Source organism: Pristis pectinata, chromosome 26 (genome assembly GCF_009764475.1).
Source record: "Pristis pectinata isolate sPriPec2 chromosome 26, sPriPec2.1.pri, whole genome shotgun sequence".
Lineage (NCBI taxonomy): Eukaryota > Metazoa > Chordata > Chondrichthyes > Rhinopristiformes > Pristidae > Pristis > Pristis pectinata.
In genome coordinates, this window is record NC_067430.1 from 1191252 (window position 1) to 1210196 (window position 18945).

An 18945-nucleotide genomic window follows, 5' to 3' on the forward strand; every position below is an offset into this window, starting at 1 on the left:
CTAAATTCGCCACATCCACTGGTTCTCCTTCATCTACTGGTTACATCCTCAACAAATTCCAGTAGGTTTGTCAAGCACAGTCTCCCTTTTCAAATCCATGTTGACTTTGTCCAGTCCAGTCACTCTTTTCCAAGTGCTGTGTTACCACACCTTTTGTAATGGCAGGTGCCATCCTCCCCACCACTGATCGCAGGCTTCTCGCCCATAATGTCCTGTTTTCCCTCTACCTCCTTGTTTAAATATTGGGGATACGTTCGCCAACCTCCAATCTGTAGGCAGTGTTTCAGACTCCAAAGAATGTTGGAAAATGACCTCCAATGCATCCACTAATTCTAGGGCCACTTCCTTCAGTTCTTTAGGATTCAGCCTGGTAAAGCCCTGGGGATTTATCAGTCTTTAATCCTTTCAGTTTCCCTATCATCATTCTGCCACGAACACTGATTTTGTTCAGTTCCTTATTGGATCCTGTGCTCCTTGCTGTCTCTGGGAGGTTAGTTGTATCTTTCTCTGTGAAGGAAAAACCAAAGTAGCAATTGAAATAAAAACAGAAAATGCTGGAAAAGCTCAATTAACATCCTTTTCCACAGGTTCTGCCTGACCAGATGAGTTTTGCTCCCATGTTCTGTTTATATTTCAGATTCCCAGTGTCTACATTTTTTGTTTGATTTTCAAAGTATGAATTTAATTGTTCTGCCATTTCTTTGTTGCCCTTTATAAATTCCCCTGTTTCTGATGTAAGGGATCTATATTTATCTTTGCTAATCTTTTTCTCTTCACATATCTACAGAAGCTTTCACAGTCAGTTTTCATGCTCTCTCCAAGTTTGCCCTCACACCCGATTTTTTCTTTCCTAGTCAATCCCTTGGTCCTCCTTTGCTGAATTCTGCACTGCTCCCAATCCTCAGGTTTTCCTGGTCTTTTTATATTTCTCCTCCTTGGATCTGATATCATCCCTAATTTCTTTTGAAATCCATGGTTGAGCCACTTTTCCTGATTTATTCTTGCACCAGACAGGACTAAACAATTGTTGTAATTCCTCCAGGTGTTCTTTAAATGTTTGTCATTCCCTACCCACTGTCAGCACTGTCCCCAATCTCTCACGGCTAACTCACACCTCACACCTTCATGGTTTCCTTTCTGTAGATTCAGGACCCTAGTCTCAGAGTCACCTCTCTCACTCTCCATCTTAATGAAGAGTTCTATCAATCTTATGTTGCCCTTCCCCACGGGATCCCACACATCAAGACTGTTTATTAATCCCTCCTCAGTAATGGGGCCAGGACGGCCTGGTTCTTCAACATATTGCTCCAAAAAACCATCATGAGTACACTGCAGTAATTCATCCCCTACAATATTATTGGTCATTTTTTTTGCTCAATCTACATGTAGATTGAAATCACCCATAATCAGACTTGTACCCTTATTGCATGAGTCTCTAATTCCCTGTTCATTGCCGTCCGCTACATCACAGCTAATGTCTGGGTGTCTGTATACAACCCCTACTAATATTTTCTGCCTTTGGTGTTCCTTAGCTCCACCAGTGCAGATTAACATCAAAGAATCATTGGGTCATATCGCACGGGAACAGGCCCCTCAACCACCAACCATCAAACACACATTCACACAACTACCCTTACACTCTATTGTATTGATTTCCTCTTTTACTTACACGACTCCACCTCCTGTCCCATTTTGCCTGTCCTTCCTGAGTTTCGTGTATCCCCAGATGTTTGTTTTCCATCCCTGTAAACATGTCTCTGTAATCACCACCATGTCATATCCATTTGCATCTATTTGTGCAGTTAATTTGTACGTTACAGTGACTACTCCGTGCATTGAGGCACAATGCCTGCAAACTTTCCCCTTTAACATTCTTGATCCTGTGACCCTGCTTGCCTCTTGGTTCCTCCTGCTCAGCCTCCCTGCTCAGGTGCCCCCTTCCCCCAGCCATTCTAGTTTAAATCCTCCCCAACAGCACCAGCAAACACCCCCCACGGTGATATCGGTTCCCGTGCTCCCCCAGGTGTAACCCCTTCCGCTTGTACAGGTCCCACCTTCCCCAGCACTGGTCCCAATGTCCCAGGAATCTAACTCCCTCCCACACCATCTTTACAGCCACACATTCATCTGATCTATTCTCCTGTTCTATGCTGACCATTTTGTGGCACAGGAAGTAATCCTCAGATTACTGCCTTTGAGGTCCTGCTTTTTAATTCAATTACTAACTCCATAAATTCATGTTGCAGCACCTCATCCCTTTTTCTACCAATTGAATACTGACATATACTGTGACATTGTCTGTTAACCCTCCCCTCCAGAATTCCCTGCAGTCACTCTGAGACCTCCCTGATCCTGGCAGCAGGGAAGGAACATACCATCCTGGATTCTCGTTCATGGCCACAGAAACATCTGCCTGTTGCCTTTACAATTGAATCCCCTACCACCATCACTCTGTTGGTCTTTTTCTTCCCCTCCTGTGCAGCAGAGCCATAGGTAAGACCACAAACTTGGCTGTTGCAGCTTCCCAACAGCATTCTTCCTACACACCCAGTTCCTGGCATATCTCCATGGTTCAATGGAGAATATTGCTGTGAGCACTGGTGGACACCATCAAGCACTGTTATCTGCACCATGTCAGCCTGGGCTGCAGAATGTGTTACAGAACTATTCACTGTATAGCCTTAGAACCGAATGGAACAGTGATAGCAGAGCTTTGGAAGTCATTGTTCTCATTCGTAAATGTATTTTGATCCCACTGTCAGTTTCCATGATCCATGTCTAGATATGTCATTGCTTCTCTGATAAAATTAAGACTGTTGTTGTATTTTGTTTTTTTAAAAAGCATTTAGAGACTGAAACGTCACAGATTGATGCATTCAGCTCTTTTCTGGTGTTTAAGCTGCCCAATTGCAGCACAAACATCGGAGCCATCACGTTTTTTAGTTGGTTTCCAATAAACGAAATTTTTTCAAAGCCCCAGAAATGTGAGAAAGTACTTCAGATAAATGTTTTCTGAAATGAAACCCATGTTAACTCTTTGCTGCCGTGTCGGTTTTAATGTAATTTCAACAAAATTGAACTCTTTTAGCTCTGGTGTTCTAAAGTGCTTCTCTTTGCTTTCAGGGAGGGAAGATTCCAATACGCTGGACAGCACCAGAGGCCATTCAGTATAGGAAGTTCACATCAGCCAGTGACGTTTGGAGTTATGGTATAGTCATGTGGGAAGTAATGTCCTATGGGGAGAGACCTTACTGGGACATGACCAATCAAGATGTACGTTAATTTCTCTAATGTTATTTTATCTTGAAACCTTTGAAGAGGCTGTGAAATGTGACTTTGTAAGGTCCACTGTCCGTATGTAGTAATTACTGAATTGTGCCTTCCCTCACCACTTATCTGAGAAGTGCAAGGTTACACTCTTATTCACACAGGATGTAGCGATAAACCCAGTGACTGCAGACAGACAGTTAAATGTCAATGTCGGGAAAGTTTCATAAATACTAGTTAGGGGCAGAATTAGCAGTCCAGTGCGGCGTGGGTAGAGCATTGGCTGACTAATAAAAAATAGTCAGGATATGTGGGTCATTTTCAGGTTGGCGAGCTGTGACTGGTGAGGTACCACAGGGATCAGTACTGAGGTCTCAACTATTTCTGAACAATGTTGATGACAAAGTTAAGGGGAATGAGTGTATTGAAGCCCATTTTACTGAGGGTCTGCAAAGGTATATGGACTATATTTGGACAAAAGCTGACAGATAGAGTACAATGAGGGGAATGTGAGGTTATCAACTTGGAAGGTAGAAAGTTGAATATTGTTTAAAAAAGAGAGGTTACCGAATGCTGCTGTACAGAGACACAGGAAGTTAGCTTGTCAGTACGGCAGGTATTAGGGAGGTAAATGGAACATCGGCATTGTTACATATGGGATGGAGTGTAAGAATATGGAAGTCTGGCTGCAACTGTACAGGACATGAGTAAGGTCACATCTGTTATTCTCCTTATGAAAGGAAGGACATACTTTCAGAGACATTCCTGGGTTGATTCTGGAGATGAAGGGGTTGTTTTATAATGAAGGGTTTCGCATTTGGCCCTATACTCATTGGAGTTCAGAAGAATGAGAGAAGTTTTATTGGTGGGGCTTAACAGGGTGATGATGAGAAGTTGCTTCCCTTTGTGGGGGAACCAGAAGATGGATTTGCTGATTTAGGATGGAGGTGAGAAGGAATTTCTTCTCTCGGGTTGTTCTCCCAGAGAGCTGTGAGAGCGGAATTAAGGAGTATATTCAAGGACAAAATACATCTTTGAAACACAGATGAGTTAAGTGCTGTGGTGAATGGACGGGAAAGTGAAACTGTGGCCAGGATCAGATCAACTATGATCTTATTTAACGGTAGAGCAAGCTCAAGGGTCATGCTCCCCCTTGTTCCAGCTCAAGGAGCCTGGTCGCCCTTATTCTTAGGTCTTCCTACTTATTATAGCTGAGCTACAGTGATGTGTATGCTGAATATTTCTGGCGTACTTTCCTAGTCATATGGGTATTGTAAGGTATTTGCACCATATTGTTCAGTGAAACTAAGAGTTCAAAGAGTTACCTCTGAATTGCTGTATGTTTATTTTTTTATGTTAAAAGGTGATCAATGCTATTGAACAAGATTATCGACTACCTCCGCCTATGGACTGTCCAACAGCTCTCCATCAGTTAATGCTCGACTGCTGGCAGAAGGATCGGAACAATAGGCCGAAGTTTGGGCAGATTGTGAATACTTTGGATAAAATGATAAGGAATCCAAACAGTTTAAAGGCTCTGACACCATTATCTTCAGGGTAGGAACATACTTTCTTATTTTTCTTCAACTATCCACAACGTAGTTTCTGTACCTCCCTCTTATTCTGGGCTTCAAGGACCACAAGTGCATGATTTTACTTGGAAATTCACATGTACATCTGATTACCTTAATGTTCATTGTCATAAAGCACAAATTAGACAGCATTAAAACAGGCCCTTCGGCCCAACCGGTCCATACGGACCAAGATGCCCATCTAAGCTAGTCCCATTTGCCCATGTTTGGCCCTTATCCCTCCCAACCCTTTCAAGTTATAAATGAAAAGGTCAGCAGAAAAAAGCTGAGAGATGACCCAACAGAACTAACTTCTGAATGTATACATAGAGAAGATATACCCAATGACATTACACAACCCCTCATACCTACTCAGTGTGATCATGGCTGATCTTTTACCTAATCACCTTTTCCAATGCTGATGCCATGGCCCTTCATTTCCGTAACATCTAAAATGTTATTAATCTCTTCAATACCTCAGTGACTGAATTCCACAACTCACTTCGGTACAGAATTCCATGGGTTCATTATGCCTGAGATGACCATATTCCTTCCTCACCTCAGTCCTGATTGGTTGAATCTCCCACTATGGGACTGTGACTCCTGATTTGAGACATGCCGGCCAGGGTAAACATCATCCCTGCATCTGCCTCGTCAAGCCCTTCGAAGAAGTCATCATTTTCAGTTAGGTCATCTCCTGTCTTTCTAAGCTTATGATGTAGGCCCAGGCTGCATAATCACTTAAGACAACCCCACAATCGGAATTCACCACCTGGTGAATATTTATTTCCTTCATTGAAAGTACATCCTTCTTTCTGTGAAGAGACCAGACCAGACCACAATATTCTAGGTAAGGTCTCTCCATGGTGCTATATAATTGCAGTAAGGGGACCCCTGTAATGTCTTTACTCTTGTAGTCAAATCCTCTTGCAGTAAAGGCCAACATACTATTTGTCATCCTAATTACTTGCAGAACCCCCATGTTAACTTTCAGTGACTGATGGACCAGAACACCCAGATCTCTCTGAACACCAACACATTTCATTCTGTCACCATTGAAAGAGTCTCTGTTTTTTTGTATTTTTTTCTACCCTGGTAGTGACTTTGTTACAGACAGTGAGCTATTGTGGATTGAACTTGAGTGTCTATTTGTAGGAGTGAGTGTTTCTGAACGTGTGAAGCTTTGGCCGAATTCTGATTCTTGTGCTATGTTGGTGGGCTGTCACTCAATCTCCTGAATTCTGTTTACAGGGTAACATTACCTTTGCTGGATCGTACAGTTCCTGATTTTTCCAGCTTCTCCACAGTAGGTGACTGGTTGGAGGCCATTAAGATGGGTCAATATAAAGATAACTTTTTGAATGAAGGCTTCACATCGTTTGAATTTGTCTCCCAAATGACTGCAGAGTAAGTTTACAATTTTGTCTTGCTTGATTCCACCCAGAGTTGTTGAGTCATACAGCACATTCCAGACCGTAACACCCCCTGGGTGGAAAAAATCTTCCTCAAACCCCCTCTTAACCTCTTACTCCTCACGCCATCTGGTCTGAGACATGGGTGCACGGGGAAAGCTTCCTGCCCTATCTATACCTATCAGGGAGATGGAGACACGAGATTGCAGATGGTGGAATCTGGTGTCAACCAATCTGGTGCAGGAATTCGGCAGGTCGAGCAGCATCTGTGGGGGAGGGGAAGGAACTGTCGAAGTTTCTGATCAAAATCCTGCATCGGGACTGAGAGTGGAGGGGTCAGGGAGCTGGTATAGGGAGGAGAGAGGGAGGGGTGGGACAGGTGCCAGTAGATGATTGGTGGACCAAGGATGTGTGAAGGATGATGGGCGGATGGAGCCAGGTGGGGAGAGGGGAGGGTGAAGGTGGAGGGTGATGAGCAGGGACACAAAGACTACCAGTGCTGGAATCTGATAAGTAAGGAAGGTGGTAATGGGAACCATTAGGGGAGAGGTGAAGGGCAGGTGGACCCAGACGGGGGAGAGGATCCAGTGGGTGAAGTGTGTGGGGGAGTAGGTGGATGGAACCAGGAGCTGGAGGGGTTTGAAAATGGGGGCCCAGAGTGTGCGTCTGGGAAATGCGACAAAAATGAGAGGACCGGAGATTGATCTGAAGGAGAGGGGTGGATGGTGGGGGTGGCAGGGAGGTGGGGTGGGGGGGCAGGAGAAATTGGAAAATTCTATGTTCATATCACTGGATTATAAACTACCCAGTTGGAATATGAGGTGTTGTTCCTCTAGTTTGCGTTGGGCTGTGTTATCAGAATTTGGTATCAGGTATCCCCTCAGCCTCCTGTGTGCCAAGGGAAACCAACCTCGCCCATCCCAGGTCTCCTCTTAACTGAAGCAGTCCATCCCAGGCAATATCCTGGTGAGTCTCCTGTGCATCCTCCCCGGAGGGGTGACCAGAACTGCACACAGGATCCCAGCTGTGACCTAACCAACATTTTATACGTTTGTACCAAGACCTCAAAAGCTTCCAATCACAAAAGCAAACCTCCACTATCACCCTCTGTCTCTCAATACTAAGACAATTTTGGATTGACCTTGTACCAGCCTTCCATGTAGGACCTTGTCAAATGCCTGACTGAAGCCCATGTAAACCATAACAACCACACTGCCCCCATCAGTGTATATAGTTACCTCTTCAAAAAACTCAGTTAAATCAGTCAGACAAGATCTGCCACCAACAAATCTGTGCTGTCTATCCCTGATCAATCCCTCCCTCTCCAAGTGCAGATTGATCCTGTTGTTCAGATTTTTTTTCAATAATTTCCCTACCACTGGCGCTAAACTCATTGGCTTGTAATTCCCTGGCTTATCCTTGCTGCCCTTCTTAAAGAAAGGAACCACATTTGCTGCCCTCCCGTCAGCTGGCATCTCACCTGTGCCCAGTGAGGATTTATGTATCTCTGTCAGAGCCCCAGCAATCTCTTTCCTTGCCTCCCATAGCGGCCTGAGATATATTTCATCAGGCTAAGGAGATTTATCTCCCTTTATGCACATTAAGATATCCAACAACTTTTTAATCTAAATGTGCTCTAGAATTTCACTGTCCCAATTGAAATCTCCAACTACTATGTTTTTTTTTCCTTTGTGAGTACAGATCAAAAATATTCCTTTAATACCTCATCCACATCCTCTGGTTGCATGCACAGATTCCCACTGTGGTCCCTAAAGGGCCCCACTCTTTCTCTGGTTACCCTCTTGCTCTTAATACACTTACAAAATAACTTAATATTTTCCTTAATCTGATCTGCCAGTGATATTTCACGGCCTCTCTTTGCCTCCTAATTTCTTTTCCAAGCACCCCGTACACTTACCATAGTCTGAAAGGGTCTCCCCCATTTCCTGTGCTCTGTACCTATCATATACTTCTGTCTTTTTTTTTATCAAACTGTCAATATCCCTTGAAATCCAGGGTTCCCTGAACTTACTGTCCTTACCTTCACCCTGTGGGAACATGCTGGCCCTGAACTCTCACTTTTAAAAGACTCTAACTTCCTGAATGTAGATTTACCAGGAAGTAGCTGCTCCCAAACTATATTTGCCAGGAGCACCAAACTAGGAGCTCAGTGGTCAGGCAGCATCTATGATAAGATATCTTTATTAGTCACACGTACATCGAAACACACAGTGAAATACATTTTTTGTGTAGAGTGTTCTGGGGGCAGCCCGCAAGTGTCGCCACACTTCTGACGCCAACATAGCATGCCCACAATGTCCTCACCCGTACATCCTTAGAATGTGGGAGGAAACTGGAGCAGCCAGAGGAAACCCACGCAGACACGGGAAGAACGTACAAACTCCTTACAGACAGCGGCCGGATTTGGATCCGGGTCGCTGGCGCTGTAATAGCGTCACGCTAACCGCTACACTGCCGTGCCTGCCCTCTGTAAGGTGAAAGGAACCCAGTCCTGATGCAGGGGTTCGGACCAAAACATCAACAATCCCTCTCAACCCTCCCCCCAGATGCTGCTCAACCTGCAGAGTTCCTCCAGCAGATTGTTTGTTGTTCTAGATTCCAGTGCCTGCCACCTCTGGTGTCTCCATTTCCCAGGCCCCGGCCATTGACATTGAAATCAGCCTTCCCTCAACTCAAAAGTTTAATTTCTTAACTATCCCTGTCCCTTTCTCTAGCTGCTTTGGAACTTGCCAGGGCATGGTCACTGTCCCCAGTTTAGTCACCCACTGATACTTTACCCAGCTTCATTCCCTACGAGCCCACTGCATCCCGTCTAGTCCTTTCAGAAGCATGTCATACTTCACCCTGGACTCAGAAGAAAAGACTGAAGAAGTGCCACTTGTTGGTAGTACAAAGCTGAAGAAATGCTGTGAGGAGTGAGAGGGGTGATGGAGAAAAGGGGTGTACTGTGGGCTTGTGTCGCTGTTGGGTTTCCCTTCTCTAGATTGGGATCTTCTGTATGGAACAGGTGAATGTACAGTGGTAGAAGGGTCGTCTGGTGCTCTGGGGAGTAATGGCCACCTATATGGTCATTATGGCCACCCACAGCAGTACTCAGACAGGACACACTGCAGGGCTCATCCACAGAGGCAATTTGGGTGGAGCTCAGAAATAAGAAAGGTGCAATTACGCTGATGGGATTATACTACAGGCCCCCCAATATCCACCCAGAGGTGGAGGAACAGATATGTGGACAGACTGTGGAAAGGTGCAGAAACAACAGGGTTGTCACAGTGGGGACTTTAACTTCCCCAGTATTGGTTGGAACTTCCTTCATACACGAAGCTGAGATGGGGCAGGATTTCTTCAGAGCATCCAAGAGGGGTTCTTGAAACAGTCTGTGGAGAGTCCAACTGGAGGAGAGAACATACTGGACCTGGTTTTGGGAAATGAGCCGGGCCAGGTGACAGACCTGAGAGTGGGGGAACATTTTGGGAACAGTGACCACAACTCATTTTTTTTTAAGACAGTTATGAGTGAGGATAAAATTGGATCTTGCGGGAAGGTACTAAATTGGGGAGGGCAAATTACAACAGGATACGACAGGAGCTCAGGGGCGTTGATTGGGAGCAGCTGCTGTCAGACAAGTCCACGTCTGACATGTGGGAGTTGTTTAAAGACCAGCTGATCGAAGTTCAGGATCTGCATGTTCCGGTAAGGAGTAGTAAGGATGGTAAGGTGAGGGAACCTTGGGTGACCCAAGAGGTCTTAAAATTAGTCAGGAAGAAAAAGGCAGTGTGCGTAAGATTTAGAAAGCTAAGATCAGACTGAGTGTGTGTTGAATACAAAGATAGCAGGAAAGTGCTCAAGTAGGCGATTAGGAAGGCCAAAGAGGGCCAGGAAATGTCCCTGGCGAGCAGGGTCAAGGAGAATCCCAAGGCATTTTATACTTACATAAAGAAAAAGAGAATAACTAAGCAGAGGGTAGGTCCACTCAAGGATAAAGGAGGGAATTTGTGCTTGGAGTCAGAGTAAGTGACTGAGTTACTAAATGAGTGTCAGTATTTACCATGGAGAAGGATTTGGAGGACAGTGAAGGCAGAATGGGGCATGCTGATGTGCTGGGACATTTGAGATTAAGGAGGGGGAAATGCTGGGTCTTCTGAATAGCATTAAAGTGGATAAATCCCCAGGGCCTCATGGTATATATCCCAGAATATTGAAAGAAGCAAGTGAGGAGATTGCTGGGGCTTCGACAAAGATCTTTGTGTCCTCACTAGCAACAGGCAAGGTCCCAAAGGACTGGCGAGTAGTAAATGTTGTGCCTTTGTTCAAGAGGGGAAATAGGGATGAACTTCACGTCAGTAGTCGGGAGGCTTTTGGAGAAGATTCTGAAGGATAGGATCTGTGCACATTTGGAAAGGCATGGCCTGCTTAGGGTCAGTCAGCACGGCTTTGTGCGGGACAAGTCATGTCTTACTAACTTGATTGAGTTTTTTGAGGAGGTGACAAAGGAGCTTGATGAGGGTAAGGCAGTGGGCATTACCTACATGGACTTCAGTAAGGCATTTGATAAGGTCCCTCATGGTAGGCTAATTCAGAAGATAAAGATGCAGGCAATCAAGGGTGAATTGCAAGTTTAGATTTGGAACTGGCTTGCCCATAGAAGACAGAGAGCAGGGCTGGAATGCTGTTATTCTGGCTTGAGATCCGTGACCAGTGATGTTCTGCAAGGATTGGTGCTGGGACCTCTGTCGTTTGTGATATACATCAATGATTGGATGAAAATGTCGATGGGTGGATTAGCAAGTTTGCGGATGACACCAAGATTGGTGGAGCTGTGGACAGTGTAAAGGACTGTCAAAGATTACAACAGGATATAGATCAGTTACAGATATGGGCAGAGAAGTGGTAGATGGAGATTAATCCAGGCAAGTGTGAGATGTTGAATTTTGGGAGATCAAATGAAAGGAGAAAGTATACAGTTAATGATAGACCCCTTAATAACATTGAGGTATAAAGGAATCTTGGGGACCAAGTCCATAGTTCACTGAAAGTGGCTCCGCAAGTGGATAAGGTGGTAAAGAAGGTGTATGGAATGCTTGCCTTCATTGGTAGGGGTGCTGAGTACAAGAGTAAGGAAGTCATGCTGCAGCTGTATAAAACTTTAGTCAGACCACACTTGGAGTATTGGGTGCAGTTCTGGTCACCCCATTATAGGAAGGATGTGGAGACTGTGGAGGGGTACAGAAGAGGTTCACCAGGATGCTGCCTGGATTAGAGGGTCTGAGCTATAAGGAAAGGTTGGACAAACTTGGGTTGTTCTCCCTAGAGCATTGGAGGCTGAGGGGAGACCTGATAGAGGTTTTCAAAATTATGAGAGGCATAGATAGGGTAGACAGTCAGAATCTGTTCCCCAGGGTAGAAATGTCAAACACCAGGGGACGTGCTTTTCAGATTAGAGGGGGGGAGTTTAAAGGCAACATGAGGGGCAGGTTTTTCACAGAGAGTGGTGGGTGCCTGGAATGGGTTCCCAGGGGTAGTAGTGGAAGCAGGCAGTTTGGATGGAGTTTAATAGACACATGAATATGAAGGGAATGGAGGGATGTGGATGATACACAGGAGGAGGACATTTAGTATAAATTGGCATCAAGATCGGCACAACATCATGGGCCGAATGGCCTGTCCAGTGCTGTACTGTTCTACGTTCTACATACTCTGGGAAAGAGATTGGATCAGGCCCCACACACCAGCGGATTGGCTATCTGCCATCAGCTCAGCCCCTGGTCCTCCTCAGCACAATGAACCCTTCCGCAGTGGGATCCAAAACCACCAACTTCTGCACACACTCCCTTCCTACAGCCTGTTAACCACTGAAAACTCTTGCTTGAGTATGGAATTGTTTCTGATGCCAGTCATAAACAGTTTTAGTTGAAAATTATTGGAAGATTCATTTGAAAATCATTTGATAAAGGTGATGTCAGCATTATAGAATTATGTGTGATTCTGTAATGTTTCAACTGATAAACTTTGAGGAGTTAGTCCACTGCTGTATACTCTGAAGTTTGTCACTGCATTTTTCAGTTTGACATCTGTTATTTACAGAGATGAGTGGTAATCATCTTTATCTTTCCTGACCCTGTAAAGTCTGAATGGAAAGGCATCCTGTGATTTAGGGAGCTAACAGTTGTTTCCACATGAATCTAGTGTTGACAATTTTCTTGCCCCAAAATTCACTAATAGATACAAAAAAGACATCTTCTGAGAAGTATGCTTCTTCACATCTATTTGTTTCTTTGGGAATCATGTCTTCACTTTCCCATGTACCATATTTTGTCTAAAAACAGTACAGCCTGAAACTGTGTAGCTGCTTCATCTATGGGATTTCCTAAACACCTTTCCCTCACACAACAGTCAGTGATTTCTCATGAGGGTGATGCCAATGTCATAGAGTTGTCCAACACAGAGACAGGCTCTTCAGCCCAACTCATCCATGCTGACCAAGGTGCAAACCTGAGCTACTCCCATTTGCCATATCCCATATCCCTCTAAACCTTTCCTATCCATGGACCTGTCCAGATGTCTTTTAAACGTTCTAATTGTACCTGCCACTACCACTTCCTTTGGCAGCTCGTTCCATAAACCCACCACCCTCTGAGTGAAAAACTTTCCCCTCAGGTCCCCTTTAATACTTTTCCTTCTCACCATAAATCTCCAGTTTTAGACTCCACTACACTGGGGAAAAGACAGTGACCATCTACTCCATCTCTTCCCCCCCCTTCTTTTTATAAACCTCCATAAAGTCACCCCTCAACCTCCATCGCTCCAGGAAAACAGTCCCAACCTATCCAGTCTCTCCTTATAATTACAGCCCTCCATTCCAGGCAACATCCTGGTGAATCTCTTCTGAACTCTTTCCAGTGCTACCACATCTTTCCTACAGTGTAGTGACCAGAACCATACACAATATTCCAAGTGTGGCCGAACCAATGTATTGCACAGCTGTAACATGATGACCCCACTCTTACACTCAATACCTCTGCCTAGGAGGGCAAGCAAGCTAAACACCACCTTCACTACCCTATCCACCTGCCATTTTCAGAGAGCTATAAACTTGAACTCCAAGGTCCCTCTGTACACAACACTTCAAAGGTCCCTGCGATTTACTATAAATTTCCAGCCAGCGTTAGATGACCTGAAGTACATTACCTCACACTTGTATGGATTAAACTCCATCTGCCACCACTCCACCCAACTTTCCAACTGATCTAGGCAAGCATTTTCACCGTCTACAACTCCACCAATCTTTGTGTTGTCAGAAAACATATTTATTAGACCACAGACATTCTCGTCCAAGTCATAAATATAAATGACAAACAACAAAGATCCCAGCACCGATCCCTGCGGGTACACCACCGGTTACTGACTTCCAGTCAGAAAAACCCTCCACCACTACCCTCTGCCTCCCAACGCCAAGTCAGTTTTGGATTCATTTTGCCACACCTTGGATCCCATCTGCCCTAACTTTCTGGACTAGCCTACCATGCGGGATCTTGTCAAAAGCCTTGCTAAAGTCCATGTACACCACATCTACCACTTTATCTTCATGAATTGTCTTGGCTACCTCCTCAAAAAACTTTGACTACCCCTTATCATCCCCTGCCTTTTCGCAATTTTTTTTCCAATGGCATAATGCTCACTGGCCTGTAGTTTCCCGCCTTGAATATTGGAACAACATCAGCCACCCTCCAGTCTTCCAGTACCTCACCCGTGGCTAAAGATGATGCAAACATCTCTTTCAGAGCCCCAGCAATCTCCTCCCTTGCTTCCCATGACACCCTGGGATAGATTTCTTCAGGCACTGGGTATTTGTCCACATTAATATGCATCAATACCTCTAACACTTCTATCCTTATACAGACATGTTCCAGACCATAAGCGTACATCTCCCCTGCCTCAGTGAACTATTCATTGAGGGCACCATAATATCCCCTGGCTCCACACAAAGGCTTTCCTTTTGGTCTTTGAGAGGCTCTTCTCTTTCCCTTGCTACCCTCTTGCTTCGAATATTTTCATAAAACATTTTGGAATTCTCTTTACTTCTGTTGGTCAGGGCCATTTCACGTCCTCTTTTTGCCCACCTAACTGTTTTCTAAAGATCTCTCCTATAACCTTTATAAACTTAAAAGGACCTACTTGATAATAATTTCCTATACCTATGCATGTCCTTCCAACCAGTGAAAAAATAATGACAAGAGTGCCATGAATTATTTATTTGAAATAACTATGAATAGAATCTTATGAATATCTCAGATCTACCTTAAATCCCCTAAATGATAATGTTAAATTACAGATTCAGTAATTTCCATTACAATATAATTATTGTAATAACCTAATATTATGGGGCAAAAAGCTTTGAAATGAGTAAGTTAGTACTGAATAAGCAACAACTCAGGGAATACAAACCTTTGGAAAACAATGTTCTATAGATTTCCCATCCCTTACAATGTCTTTTTCTTTGCACTAGGGACATGCTTCGAGTTGGTGTTACCTTGGCAGGACATCAGAAGAAAATTTTGAACAGTATTCAGATGATGCAAACACAAATGAATCAAATTCAGTCAATGGAAGTCTGATCGTGGGTTGGTCTGTACAAAGACGTTCCATTTGGCAGTTCGGAGTAATCTTAAACCAGGAGTCCTTATGAGACTGACACATTGCAACCTGGACCTTCACAGTCTAAAGTCCTTCTGAGAACTTCAACGAAGGCTGGAAAAGCTCTGTGAAACAAGATTAACATTTACATTTAATCCAGGAAAACCCTTTAAAAGGGTTCAATCAACTGTAATGTAAAACTAACAGAATATCCAAGGGACCATGCAATTAACCCAGAATCTGTAATTACCACAAACACTTTGTGTGATAATTCAGAAATGGCTAAAGTGCCAATGCCCTTTACATTATTTTTTCCTGAAACAAACATAAAACAACAAAATAATGTGTATAATGAACTCAAAGTACAATTTGGAAGTATGCAGTTCAGAATATATCACAGCCATTTGTGTGCAAGAATTAAAATTCAGGAATTAGAGGAAGCACAAGTTTTGAGGCTGGATCCTTTAATGTAAGTGGTGTGCATCTCTCCAAGAAAAAAACTGAAGAACAGCAAACAAAACTGCAGTAGTTACATTGGCAACTGTCGTACCTTTGGTCAGATGGGACCTCAGATGGGACCTATGGCGTGAAGCTCTTCCTTTGAGTCTTTAAGTAGGACTTGTAAAGTTGGCAGATTTTCCTACCTTCAACACCTCAATGTTGTTATAGTGCACTTTTCTCCAATGGTTCTTATTGTTAGTGCATCTGTCCTATAGAGGAGGCATTACTTGCTAAGTTTAGAAAAACATGCCACGTTGATTATTTTCTGGTCTCACAAAGAGAATTTTTTGACATTTTACTAAATCTTTATAATGTACAACAAATATTTATTGATAGGGAGATTAAAGTACAGCTCTGCCACACATGTACTTCTGCAGATAAAGGTGGTTACTTGAATTGTTAATTGACAGATGATTGGCATGGTTAAAAACACCACTGCAGTTTGTGTAATGAGAGTCAGTAACATCACATTGTTGCTGTGTGTCCGGTCCACGTGGTGTAAAGGCCAATACCACAATACCAAGTGGATCAGAACACAACCCCAGCTGCAATCAAATTCAATGGCTGACTGTCAATGTTGTTACCAATGAACTTTGCTGATACCTTATCGTAACAAAGTTGAAAAATTGTTGCTTGGTAGACGCAAATCCTTGTAAAACGTGCCCACATAGTATACCACATGGCATTTTATGAAAAAAAAATCACACTGTACAGAAAGGAATGAGGTGTCTGTGTTGTAAAGTTTAAGAGTACTTTAGGTTTTTCTTCAACACATACGAAGTCCTGACAGGCCGGATACAGGGACTATTCTTCCACCTGGGAGATCTGGAAGATGAAATCCCAGTCTCAGGATACAGGGGAAGATGTTTGGAACTGATTTGCAGAGAAATTCCTTCACTCAAAGCGTAGTGAACCTGTGGAACTCTCCACCACAGAGGCAGTGGAGTCCAAGGCCCTGAATACATGAAGAAGAAGGTTGGTAGACTTCTGTACACAAAAAGCACACAGGTCCGGAGAGAGCAGAAATGTGGTATTGAGATTGAGAGTCAGCCATGATCATATTGAATGATGGAACAGCTCGAAGGGCTGAATAGCCTCCTATCACTATTTTTGAAGTTTCTATGGCTGCCTAACATGTTGGCTGGAGTCTGATTCATTATGTGTTGTGCCCAGGCTTAGTCACGACCCTAGTCACGACCTTTAGTCATGTGACCTTTAGTCACAACCCCAGCCAATAAGTGAAGGATTACAAAGAAACATAAAGAAGGATTGAAGTGATCAAAGAGTACTTAGTGGCTGAAGTGCACATTTAGGAATCTGTGGAGCACAGTTATAGATTGGAGCAAAATGCTTTTATCTTTGTCCAAAAGAAACATGAATAGCAAAGAATTCTTCTCTAAATTTCTCATGTCAGCCCTAAAACCTTGCATTTAGCATTCTTATCAGATGCCACTAATTCACTGGTTGGCTAATAATATTCTAAATCATGCAGACTTCAATAATATCCAAAGTCTTCATGTTGTAACCAGTGTGTTTACAAAGTTTATACATTAGAAAGATCTCTCCCAAATTGCAAAGCTTTGAGCATGAAATAAAAACACAAAATGGAAGACGTGCAAAATTTATGGACATGAAAATGGAGTTGTTGAGTGGTTCTTACTGGGTGGCGGAAAGAGTGTCACAGAGAAACATAGAAGGGAACACAGAGAAAGTGTTGGAGAAACAGTGAGAGAGAGAGAGAGACAGTGAAAGACAGATTTGCTAAAAGAGAGAAGGAAAGTTAGAGGAAGGAAAAGAGAGAGAGGAAGAAGAGACAGGAGACAACGAGAGAGATATTCAGGGAACGAGAGAATGTGTCAGTGACACTGAAAGACAGAGAGTGAGTAAGCTGCGTAGAAAGAACCAGGAAGAGACAGAGGCAGAAGGAATTTGTAGATGGAAAGAGCTATCAGAGGAAATGTTTGAGGCAGGTACGTTAACAACATTGAAGAGGTACTTGGATAGGTACATAGATAGGGAAAGTTTAGAGGGATATGGACCAAACACGAGCAAATGGAACTGGTTTATATGGAAATCTCAGTCAACATGGAGCAGTTGGGCCGAAGGGCCTGTTTCTGTGCTGTATGACTCTATGACTCCAAAGGGAAACAAAGTTTCAGTGACTCAGAGAGGGAGACAAAGAGGAGGAAACAGAGTGAAACAGAGAGAGTTAACCAAGGGGAAAAAGATTCAGACACATGCAAAGAAAGAGGGAAAGAGGAAGGGCCAGAAGGGGCAAGGCAATATGAAAGGCCATAAGATAGAGGAGCTGAATTAGGCCATTCGGCCCATCGAGTCTGCTCTGCCATTCAATCATGGCTGATTTATTTTTGAACCCCATTCTCCTGCCTTCTCCTTGTAATCTTTAACCCCCTTACCAATCAGCAACCTATCAATCTCTCCCTTAAATACACTCAATGACTTGGCCTCCACAGCCCTCCGTGGCAACGAATTCCACAGATTCACCACCCTCTGGTTAAAGAAATTCCTCCTCATCTCAGTTTTAAAAGCATATCCCTTTATCCTGAGGCTGTGCCCTCGGATCCTGGACTCTCCCACCAATGAAAACATCCTCTCCACGTCCACTCTATCCAGGCCTTTCAGTATCCGGTCGGTTTCAATAAGATCCCCCCTCATCCTTCTGAACTCCATCGAGTACAGGCCTAGGGACACCAAGCACTCCTCAAATTTCATTCCTCCCTTTCATTCCTGGGATCATTCTTGTGAACCTCCTCAGGACCCTCTCCAGCGACAGCACATCCCTCCTTCGATACAGGGCCCAAAACTGCTCACAATACTCCAAATGTAGTCTGACCAACACCTTACAAAGCCTCAGCATTACATCCTTGCTTTTATATTCCAGTCCTCTCGAAATGAATGTTAACATTGCACTTGCTTTCTTTACTAGTGATTCAACCTGCAAGTTAACCTTGAGGGAATCCTGAACTAGGATTCCCAATTCCCTTTCACCTCTGAATTCTGAATTTTCTCCACATTTAGGAAATGGTTAACACTTTTATTCTTCCCACCAAAGTACATAACCCCACACTTCCCTACGCTGTATTCCATCTGCCACTTCTTTGCCCACTATCCCAACCCGTCCAAGTCCTTCTACAGACTCCCTGCCTCCGTGACACTACCTGTCCCTCCACCGATCTTGGTATCGACTGCAGAGTTGGCCACAATGCCATCAGTTCCTTCATCCAGATCATTAACATATAAAGTGAAACGTTGCCATCCCAACACTGACGTCTGCAGAACTCCACTAGAGTGAAGGAAAGATAGAGAGAGGACACAATTGAGAGAAAGACTAATGAACAAAGGGAGAGGCAGGTAGAGTGAGAGGTAGAAAGTGAGAGAGGGAGATGGAGAAAAGGTGACAGCAAGAGGGAAGGACGGAGAGAGAGAGAGGGGGGGGGTAATAGATGGAGAGCAGGGATGGATAGACAGACGGAGTGAGAGAGAGGCAGAAAGAGAAAGGCAATTTAGAGAAAGCGAGG

General features: G+C 43.9%; 1 protein-coding gene across 1 annotated transcript in view; it reads left to right on the forward strand.

Moving 5' to 3' along the window:
* The window catches only part of LOC127583547 (ephrin type-B receptor 2), a 277407-nt gene extending 261968 nt beyond the window's left edge, over nt 1-15439 (forward strand). Inside the window, exons 13-16 of the mRNA XM_052039645.1 lie at nt 3124-3273; nt 4631-4824; nt 6090-6245; nt 14778-15439. Coding sequence (XP_051895605.1) covers nt 3124-3273; nt 4631-4824; nt 6090-6245; nt 14778-14886 — 609 coding nt within the window. The 3' untranslated portion in view covers nt 14887-15439. The remainder of the gene's footprint in view (nt 1-3123; nt 3274-4630; nt 4825-6089; nt 6246-14777) is intronic.
* The last annotated feature ends 3506 nt before the right edge of the window (nt 15440-18945 follow it).